This window comes from Haematobia irritans, chromosome 5 (genome assembly GCF_050003625.1).
Source record: "Haematobia irritans isolate KBUSLIRL chromosome 5, ASM5000362v1, whole genome shotgun sequence".
Taxonomy (NCBI): Eukaryota; Metazoa; Arthropoda; class Insecta; order Diptera; family Muscidae; genus Haematobia; species Haematobia irritans.
Genome location: NC_134401.1, coordinates 73,718,714 through 73,730,261, shown reverse-complemented (window position 1 = coordinate 73,730,261; position 11,548 = coordinate 73,718,714). Strand labels below are relative to the sequence as shown.

General features: G+C 35.3%; 1 protein-coding gene and 1 long non-coding RNA gene across 2 annotated transcripts; one reads left to right on the top strand and one right to left on the bottom strand.

Annotated features, from left to right (window-relative positions):
• Positions 1–2,229: 2,229 nt before the first annotated feature.
• LOC142240313 (uncharacterized) lies at positions 2,230–3,429 on the top strand. Its single transcript, XR_012723231.1, has 2 exons — positions 2,230–2,369; positions 2,430–3,429. It is a non-coding gene; the product is annotated as an uncharacterized LOC142240313 (long non-coding RNA).
• On the bottom strand, positions 3,302–5,031 carry LOC142240312 (proteasome subunit beta type-4-like). The gene is made up of 4 exons (XM_075312018.1): positions 4,642–5,031; positions 4,139–4,174; positions 3,561–4,074; positions 3,302–3,485 (listed from the first exon to the last, which is right to left on the bottom strand). The coding sequence occupies exons 1-3, from the start codon at positions 4,760–4,762 to the stop codon at positions 3,761–3,763; spliced, it is 471 nt and encodes a 156-aa protein (XP_075168133.1). The 5' UTR covers positions 4,763–5,031; the 3' UTR covers positions 3,302–3,485; positions 3,561–3,760.
• Between the last annotated feature and the right edge of the window lie 6,517 nt (positions 5,032–11,548).

The following is an 11,548-nucleotide window of genomic DNA, read 5'->3' as shown; positions in this document are numbered from 1 at the left end:
GCCACAAGGCATTATTGGGCTAGTTGGCTAACAAAAATTCATGATTGTACAAAAGTTTGCAATAGTAATTCACACAATTTAAAAAACTTATGAAATCAATTAAACTACCTTAATTTAATGTAAAAGTGTTTCAACTGTGTCGAGAATATAATTTTTGCATGATCTTTTAAAACTTGAAATACTCGTAAGTGCTTTTATTTCAGGAGGAAGATTATTGTAAGCATTTGCTCCAATAAAATCAATTCGTTGCTTGGTCCTTTCTAGTCTACAAAGGGGTACTCTCAGATTCATTCTACCTCTCGTATTTACATTACTTTGATTTTGCGTAAAAGATATTGGGTGATTTCCAATATCCTTGACACACTTGAAAACATAGACTAAAAGCCCGTATGTATGCAGTCCATTTAATGGCAAAACAGAACTCGCAAATTCTTTGAATAATGTTATGGCCAGTTTCTCATCCTCCGATTAATTTTAACCGGTGGATAGACCTCCGGTTAGTAAAATTTTTGTATGGGATCAGCTGTTTTATCGACACGATAAATAATAACAAGACAATGAGAAACTGGCCCTTAATGTAGAAAAGTTACGTGGAAGATTAAAAACAGCCTTCAATGCTTTATTCTGCATTCTTTGTAAAGCCTTGAGATTTTGATTAGCATTATTATAAGCGTAACTGGCTACCATATAGTTAAGATGAGATTGTATTAAAGCATGATATATCAGAAACTTAGACTTCTGGTTTAACTTATGGCGCAGCTTAAATAATATTCCAACTGCTGGTGCAATTTTCCTCTTCAACTCACTTATATGAAGATTCCAACTCAAATTACGTTGTAAAATTACACCCAAATACATAACATGATACGATTCAGTAATACGCTCCCCATTCAAATTTATCGCGAAATTACCGCTGGAGTTGGTACGATTTGGTCTAAATCTAATAAGTCGTGTCTTTGATGCATTTATAACCAATTTATTCAGCCTCGAGAACTCAAAAACAAGCGATGCGTCCCTTTCCATCTGAATCTGCAAAACTAGGTCATTCTTATAAGGATATAACAGACATACATCATCTGCATATATGTAGAGTCTACCGGTCAGATCAAGATTCGCCAAATCATTTAAATAAATAGTGAATAATAAAGGCCCTAAACTACTACCTTGGGGAACTCCGTGTTGTACACCACCCATAAAACTTTGACAATCGTTTATTTGAACAAATTGCCTCCTATTTGACAAATAACTTTTAAACAACATAAGTTCATTGCAGAAATGCCTGTTTTTAATGTAAAAATAAATTTGTCTTTGATAATGTTTGTCGAACATCCCCTTACACTCAATGATTTGTACCCCCCAACCAGAAAAAATCAAAGTTGTTTTGATTTTATGCCAACACGTCCCCGCGACAGCCGAACACGACTTTATACAATCGGATTTGTCGCCGCAACGAGTTGTGTCGCAGGGTTTATCCGACTGTATAAGGTGCCCTTTACAGTGTGTCGGATCGATACGACTTGTCGGCGATGACTAAATAATCGTTAAATGTGTTATCGATCCCATAAACATGCAGCAGTATCGATTATGCTTTGGGACTTAACTTATAATGTGCACAATATTTGGGATATGTTCGACACGAGCACTGTCGTCCGGAATAACTGATAGTCTGTAAAGCGCATTATACGGAGGCAAGCATGTATATGAAGAAGCCTTCATATTAAAAGATTAGTTGTACAACTTTTTTTAATTAACATGTGCATTATACCGCGTCCAGACTATAAGTTTATCAAGACGGAATGTTGTTGTACAGAATGACTAAAAAATCGATAAATATGTTGTCAGTTGTTATGTGATCGACGATTATGATATCGGACATAACTTAACAGTGTGGTCAATATTTTTGACTCGATTACTGTCGTCTGTAGTGGGATTCTGTTTTTTTAACGATGAATCGCATCGTTAAGATGGGATAACAAGAAAAATAACATCAAAGCTATTCGGTCGGCAGAGAACTGAACTGGGTGACACCGACGCAAACTGTATGATATTTGAAAGAAGCGCCGACAAAAACTGCATGATATTAGAGAAATTTTCCTCATGACTGCCACCTACTGATGCAGTTTCGCTTCACAGTTTCGTCCTCTTGTATTTTTATTCTCTCTGGCTCAAATATTTCTTTGTGATGCCACCTATGATTGCTGTGTGTAATGAGTTCATTAATTTTTATTCAAAGCGTACTGGCAATACTTTTTCGCCACAAATGCGCCGCAATGTTAAATATGGATAATGGATTTGGTTGAATTGTTTGTTTATATAATAATATTCCTAATAATCGCTGTTTTGAGTTGCGAGTGTAAATTGATGCATTTGTACGCGCAGTATTTATTTTTGTCCTAGATATGCTCAGTTTTTGTGATTTGTTTCTGCAGCTTCAACATACGACCGCTGCATATGGTTACCAATTATGTCTCTATTTCCTGCGTACAATCAAAGTAGCAATGAATGTCACCAAATCCAAGAAGATTCCTCACAATGATTGGAAAACATCTGTTTTCCAGTGGAAGCTATCAATGTAGCTCCGGTTACCCGTTCAAAGGAGTAAGAATTGGATTCTGACTGGATTGATACTAGCTCTATCGTAGCGACGACATTCGTATCCTTGCCTAACATTTGAAATCAAATAATGAGCCAAAAGATATGGGATCGATGATTTATATGACGATTTATTGATAAATATCTTAGGCTTCCAAGGAAAATACATTCCTCCGGAACGAAATTTTAGACAAACGAAATTCAGAATGAATTTTATTTGCTTTTAGCTTCAAAAGAAAAACTGTCTAAAATCTCGTTCTTCAGAAAACAAAAACACTTCTTTCAGAAAACAAAAACTTTCTTTCCGTAGGTTAAATCTGGAAATCGCTTCATATGGGAGCTATATATAATTATGGTCCGATACGGACCAATTTTTGCACGACAGTTTGAGGCCATAGACTAACACCACGTACCAAATTTCAATCCGATCGGATGAAAACTTCAAATCTGGGGATCGGTTTATATGGGGGCTATATATGATTATGGACCAATTTTTGCACGATTGTTAGAGGCCATAGACAGGGAGCCACCGTGGTGCAATGGTTAGCATGTCCGCCTTGCATACACAGGGTCGTGGGTTCAAATCCTGTTTCGACCAAAACACCAAAAAAGTTTTCCAGCTGTGGATTATCCCCTCTCAGTAAAGCTGGTGACATTTCTGAGTGTTTCATAGCTTCATTAAGTGGTTTCACTGCAATGTGGAACACGATTGTTTAGATGTTTATTAATTTTATTAAACATTTATAAATTCTCATAAATATAATATTTATACAATTCATCACATTTAACATATTTTTATGCATTAATAAAATAATGATGTTCAGTTATAAGTTGCAAGTTACATGTTGTAGCGTCTTCAGCCAGGGCTTTTATTCCCAATGGAGGCAGCTTGTCTGGAAAAATTTTTGAAAAATTGTCACTTTATTCCATTTGGAAAGTCAAAAATTGTTCACCAATTATTCATTTACATTGTATTTATTTATTAATTAACATTGAATACATTGCATTAAAGATAGAGGTATTGTACATACTTCTATCTTTAATGCAAACAGCTACATTATACTTGGGCATAGATCTACATTCGCGATAGTATAACACCTTCATACATTTGCGAAACATTTCCGAAGCTTGAGTTTGTGTAAGTTTTTGCCATTGTCCAAACCTTCTACTACCACCTCCAACCGCAATGGATTGATGCGACTACGCCTTTTACGTGAGTCAGCCAGTGGTACAATGGTTTTGGTTTCATTTCAAGCTCGTCCTCGTGACACACGTCTTCAACCGTCTTCTGATCAATAGATCGTTTAAGGTTTTGAAAATCGGCGAAATCACATCCTGCTCCAATGACTGTCTTGTTGATCACTTTAAAAGCACGCTGAATATCTTGGTAACAGACCATTGAGCCATATGAAACCAAATTGTCTGCAGCGGTCATAACACCACTATCAAATTTGATTCCTACCATCGGATGTAATTGGAGAGCTATTAAAGAAATGTGCCAAAGATAAATATAACCAACATTTTTTTTATTCATTTAAAAACTTACGAACAATGCTAGGTTCCAAAAAGACCAGGTGCTGTGCAGAGAATGAAGCCGACCCATTTTTGTCGGCGGCGGCTAACACTAAATTTTTGACTACGGCGGCGGCGGCTTGACGGCTAAGCCGATAAAAAATTGTCTGTTCGGCGGCGCAAAATTATCTATTATAAAATCAATTTGAAGTTTTTCGAATTGTAATGAGATTAGTTGTACAACCAATCTTACAATCAAATTTACATTTCATTCAAATTTTTTGAGCTAAATTTTTGTAAAACTATTATAGCAACTTGATACTAATTGATTAAACGTGGAAAGTTCAAAATTTTGGCAAAAACTATAACAAATATTATTAATTTTTTCTGATATAAATCAATATTTTAGATTAATTGGCGGCTAAATTTTAGTCGAGATGAGTCGACATAGTCGGCGGCGGCGTCGACTGCTAAAAACGGGTCGGCGACGGCTAAAATCGGCGGCGCGACTCGGCGGCTTCATTCTCTGGTGCTGTGTGTTCATTGCAATTGTTATTGGCTGCACCATTATAGCCTTCTGTGAAATTGTACAATTGTCCGGGGACTGGTCAATTCCATTTCCAAAGTTGCTGCTAAAAATTTGATTACCACTCATCATGGACTGTTTTTATGATCTCGCGAAGAGCCATTTGACTGACTTTCATTCTTAACTTTAGTGGGTATTATAGCCTTATTTGTCTCATTTAGCCGTTCTTCGGATGAATTATTCGTTTCACAATCACTTCCAGGCGTCGCAATTAAATTTGAACCTTCACTTTTCTCTGGATTTCAATTATTTTTTAAGGAGAATTGGAAGAATAAATAATTGCCACTTTTACCAATGCCATACGATTCTTTTATCAGCTGATTTTGACTTCTTAAAATTGTAAACAACATGTTGACTTTATTATTCCAACAGTGATGCCAAAGAGATTTTTGAAAGTTCTCTACGAAATTTCAAATAATCCTTTTTCAAGAAGGGGAAAAATAATAAAATCACATATTGTAAGAAAATAAAGAATGTTATGAAATTCAATTTTGTTAAAAATATCATTGCAATAAACATTATTGAGTAAATAAAGGTATAGCACGACAGGCGCATTACGCTTACTACACATTTTTGGGGATTTTATAAAAGAACACATGGAAACTCTCGGCTGAATCCATTGAAATCATGAATATTTGAAATGAATACAGGTGTCCTTGTCTTGTTCTCTTAATGTTACTTACAATAGACGACACACATACCATATTGTCTTTTTATCGCATATTTTCCCTCCACAGTAAACAAAATGTAAACGGGTTTACTAGCACAACAATTTAATGAATTTAGGTCTGTTCGCTACTTTTTCAAGTAATATTCATTAAAAAACTTATTTGTAAAAAACAAAAATAAATGTGAATTTTGATGTATCTTAATGGCAGAATATCTGTAGCATACATTTATGAATGATTTTACTAAAACGGGAGAATATGAACAGACATACGTTTGGCACCCTATGTTAGCGAACATTTCGTGAGATATCATGGCTAAACTCTAGTTTAGCTATACCTCTCAGATTTTTTTCAAAACTTCACAGATGGTAGTACTCTTTGAGTGGATTACAACAACAACTTTTTTTCTTGGCGGTCGTAACCGGATAACCGGTTATTCGGTTCTAAAGTGTAAGTTAAAAATCCTTAATATATCCGGTTCTAGAGATCCGATTACTTTTGAAAGTACATCACTAGAAAGGTTTTGAAGAGACCTTTAAAATGATGTATGAACCGTTATATCAGCTTCATCCGTTCCAGCTGTACGGGTAAAAACTTGTATTTTTCGGAACCGGTTTTTTATAAATAAGCTTATATCTCAAAAACTGCTCCATATAAAAGTACCAAATAACGGATTGCATTGTGTAGCTAACACTTCTACCTTTCCGTCAAGGTTAAAGTCAAGCTGCTATCTTTACTATAACCGGTGATATTAACTATTATATATCCATATATCGCGCGATTTTTTTGAAAAAATTTTTTGCCTGCGGCGCTTTCTTATTCCTATAATTAGACATATTACCCGGATCCCATCCATATACGGTTTGAAAAATTAAAAAACTTTTTCAAAAAAATCGCGCGATTTTTTTGAAAAAAATTTTGCCAGCGGCGCTTTCTTATTCCTACAATTACTCATATTACCAAGATCCTATCCATATCCGGTTTGAAAAGACAAAATGAAATTTTTTTCAAAAAAATCGTGCGATTTGAACCTTTACATCGAGCGTTTTTGGATTAAAAGCCGCTTTTTAATCCAAAAACCGATTCAAAAACACGTATTTTTTCATCTAAAACCTAAACTGATAACCGGATAAACTCGAGTTGTACCTCATTTGAAAGGTCGTACCTTTAGCTTTATAGTGATGTACATTTTAAAGTAATCGGTTCACTAAAACCGGTTTTGTTAACGATAAATTCAAATTTTACGGTTACAATTAAATTTCAGATAAAATATATCCGGTTCTAACGGAGATATCGGCTTGCAAATAACATTGACGGATAGATAGAAGTGTTAGCTACACAATGCAATTGGTAATTTTGAACCTTTACATCGAGCATTTTTGGATTAAAAGCTGGTTTTGTCAAAAAACCGGTTCAAAAACACGTATTTTTTTCATCTAAAACCTAAACTGATAACCGGATAAATTTGAAAGGTCGTACCTTTAGATTTCTAGTGATGTACATTTTAAAGTAATCGGTTCACTAAAACCGGTTTTATTAACGATAAATTCAAATTTTACGGTTACAATTAAATTTCAGATCAAATATATCCGGTTCTAACGGAGATATCGGCTTGCAAATGACTTTGGCGGATAGGTAGAAGTGTTAGCTACACAATGCAATTAGTAATATTGTACCTTTACATCGAGCGTTTTTGGATTAAAAGCCGGTTTTGTCAAAAAAGCAGGTTCAAAAACACGTATTTTTTCATCTAAAACCTAAACTGATAACCGGATAAATTTGAAAGGTCGTACCTTTAGATTTCTAGTGATGTACATTTTAAAGTAATCGGTTCACTAAAACCGGTTTTATTAACGATAAATTCAAATTTTACGGTTACAATTAAATTTCAGATCAAATATATCCGGTTCTAACGGAGATATCGGCTTGCAAATGACTTTGGCGGATAGGTAGAAGTGTTAGCTACACAATGCAATTAGTAATATTGTACCTTTACATCGAGCGTTTTTGGATTAAAAGCCGGTTTTGTCAAAAAAGCAGGTTCAAAAACACGTATTTTTTCATCTAAAACCTAAACTGATAACCGGATAAATTTGAAAGGTCGTACCTTTAGATTTCTAGTGATGTACATTTTAAAGTAATCGGTTCACTAAAACCGGTTTTATTAACGATAAATTCAAATTTTACGGTTACAATTAAATTTCAGATCAAATATATCCGGTTCTAACGGAGATATCGGCTTGCAAATGACTTTGGCGGATAGGTAGAAGTGTTAGCTACACAATGCAATTAGTAATATTGTACCTTTACATCGAGCGTTTTTGGATTAAAAGCCGGTTTTGTCAAAAAAACAGGTTCAAAAACACGTATTTTTTCATCTAAAACCTAAACTGATAACCGGATAAACTCAAGTTGTACCTCATTTGAAAGGTCGTACCTTAACCTTTCTAGTGATGTATATTTTAAAGTAATCGGTTCACTAAAACCGGTTTTATTAACGATTATTTGCTTACACTTTAGGCTCGAATAACCGGTTAACCGGTTGCGACCGCCAACCGGTTACTTTTTATTTCGATGTCAAATTTAATTCTCTATCGACCCAAAAAAAAAATTTTTTTTTTACGAGGTATAGCTAAACTAGAGTTGCTCCGATATCATAATAATTTGTTTAAATGTTTATCCTGTAAACTATACATAAGCAACTCAAATGTTGCTTTCCAAACGAAATTTCCCCAGGCGTAAAATTCTATATCAAAGTGTGCTTTATTCAAATTTGGAAGAGAAGTATCCGTAATAATTGGTCTAAATATAATTGCCCCCCTTTATCTCATTAACTAGATGACCTACGCCTCTGGCGTTTGGGGGAGAGGATTCTCCTAGCTCGCGGCTAATATGCTATACCCACTTTTGCTTTTTAACTCTTCCTAGAAATGCCCGAAAATCGACCCACAAAATTGGCCTAAATATAATTGACCCCCCTCAGACTTAAAGCCCAGCTACGCTCATGGAATCTCCAGAATAGTCTTCTACGGCCTTAAAGCTAATAGATTCAATTGAATTTTTTTTAAAAACTGCGACCCATCAATGTTTTTAGCTCTTAGAAAATACATTAATGTCCCCCCTTTTTGTCTCGTTAACTAGATGACCTACGCCTCTGGCGTTTGGGGGAGAGGATTCTCCTAGCTCGGGGCTAATATGCTATACCCACTTTTGCCTTTTAACTCTTCCTAGAAATGCCCGAAAATCGACCTACAAAATTGGCCTAAATATAATTGACCCCCCTCTGACTTAAAGCCCAGCTACGCTCATGGAATCTCCAGAATAGTCTTCTACGCCCTTAAAGCTAATAGAATCAGTTAAATTTGTTTAAAAACTATGTCCCAGAAAGGTTTTATAGTTATTAGAACTTACATGAATTTGCCCCCCTTTATCTCATTAACTAGATGACCTACGCATCTTTGCGGGGGAGTTCTCCTATCTCCGAGCTAATGCCCTATACCCACTTTTGCTTTTTAACTCTTCCTAGAAATGCCCGAAAAAGTCCAATGAATGTAAAATACATCTTTCCATATTTTTTTGAATTGCATTTATATTACTCTAAATAACTTTTTGCTCAAAATTGTGTTAAGTATACACGCGTTTTCGTTCAGAAAATGTGTCATGAAGCAAAATATATTTAATTTGTTGCAAAAAAGTCTTAAATTCGCAACAAAAAAGAAAATTTAAAAAAAAAATTACAGTGGTTTGTGTCTTCGCTAAAACAACTTTAGAAAACAACTTTAACTTCACACCCTTCAAAAGGACATTTATGATTTATCAGGCGATACATATGTATACCAAATATAGGAAAATTTTAGTAATATTTGCAATTTGTGCTACTCACCAGTGGCGATTGTAAAAGGATATTGGTAGATCTCGCCAAGATATGTGGTAAAGTGTGGGTTGTAACATATTATTTGGTCAAGTCGAGCGACTTGGAGCCTTATTTAAAAATCAACTGTTCTGTGGAAATTCTGGCACTACAGGATATGACTAAGATATGAGGAAATCATCACAGAGTTTTGTCTAAAGTGTGGGAATTTTGGTCATATTTGTAATAACTGGAAACACGAATATATGGGGGTTTTATCTAAATCTGAACCAAATCAGATCAAACTTAACACACTTAAATATCTAAAATATTAAAGATTTTAACACACATAACGACACCTAAATCTGAATCGATTTCAATCAAATTTACCAAGCATTGCTAGAATGTTAATTCTACTCTCTGTGCAAAACTTCACGAAAATCGGTAGTAAACTTTGGCCTCTGTTGTCATATGAGCCTAAATCGGACGAAAGATATATATGGGTGCTATATCTAAATTTGAACCGATTTCAATCAAATTTTGCCCTCGTGACTATATGGCCAAGCGTTATGTTTGAGCAAAATTTCAACCAAATCAGGGTAAAACTCAGGCTGAATCCATATAAGTGCATATCGGACGAAAGATATATATGGAAGCTATATCTAAATCTGAACCGATTTCAATAAAATTTGGCACATTTGACTATACTACCAATTGTACTCCTAGTGCAAAACTTCTACCAAATTTGGGTTAAAATCTGGCTTCTAGGGCCGTATAAGTGGACGAAAGATATATATGGGAGCTATATCTAAATCTGAACCGATTTCTTCCAAAATCAATAGGGTTCTATTCTGACCCAAAACACATACTTGTGCCAAATTTGAAGACGATTGGGCTTAAATTGCGACCTAGACTTTGATTACAAAAATGTGTTCACGGACAGACGGACATGGCTATATCGACTCAGGAGCCCACCCTAAGCATTTTTGCCAAAGACACCATGTGTCTATCTCGTCTCCTTCTGGGTGTTGCAAACATATGCACTAACTTATAATACCCTGTTCAACAGTGTTGCGCAGGGTATAAAAAGTCTATAAATTATTGTTCATTAGGCCGTGAAGTACAAAAATATAACAGCAGACATCTACTGCTGTTTTTAGCAGACTTTTTCTATGAGTATACTGGAAGTCGAGTCTGAATTTGGAAAATAAATTTGTTAACTCGTTTTAAAGGATTTTAATAGCATATGGAGAACAAAAGCTGAAAAAATGAAAACTTAAAATTCGCTTCCTAGAAAGAAGTACACAAAACCGAAATTTAAAAAAAAAATGTGTCTTAAAAATATCCTTACTAGTATTCTCCGCTTCTTTGGCTCGGATTTTTAAAAAAAAAGGAAAAAAAGGAAAGGGAAAAAGTAAATTTTTAAAGTAAAGACAAAATCTTTGTAACAGGACATGCCTTTTTTTGAGTGTATACTGCATAATTTTCATAAATAAGGAAATTCGGTTCATCTCCCAAACCTATAACAATGATACCCTTGCTTATGTTTACTAATTCGCATGGGGTGGTTTAGGGTATGATATAGTCGGCCCCGCCCAATACCGATATGGACCAATTTTTGTATGGTTGTTAGAAACCACATACTAACACCACGTACCAAATTTCAACCGGATCGGATGAATTTTGCCCCTCCAAGAGTCTCCGAAGGTCAAATCTGGGGATCGGTTTATATGGGGGCTATACGTAAAGTAATGCGATTTGGCCCTTTTCCAATAAGATACGACCTATATCAATAACAACTTCTTGTGCCAAGTTTCAAGTCAATAGCTTGTTTCGAACGGAAGTTGGCGTGATTTCAACAGACGGACCGACCATCATCGGGTCGTATTTTTTCCAAAATGAGGCCGGTCAGGCAGTTACTGTGAATGGTGTTCGCTATCGTAAGATGATAACGAACTTTGTATGGCCCGAATTTGCCACACAGCTAACGAAACAATGGCTCTTTTGCGCAACAAATTTAATGTCCGTGTTATCTCACGTAATGGCAATGTCAATTGACCGCCAAGATCATGTGATTTGACACCGTTGGACTTTTTTCTTTGTGGTTATTTGAAAGAAAAGGTGTACGTCGATAAGCCAGCAACAATTCAATAGCTAAAGGACGAGATAATTCGGCACATTAACGGCATAGAACCTCAATTATGCCCCAGCGTCATCGAAAATTTGGACCATCGGATGGAGGTGTGCTACCGAGGTCGCGGCGTCTATTTGGCCTATAGTTTGTTCCATACATAATTGAGTAATACGAATATATCATAATAAAATAAAATTACAATAATG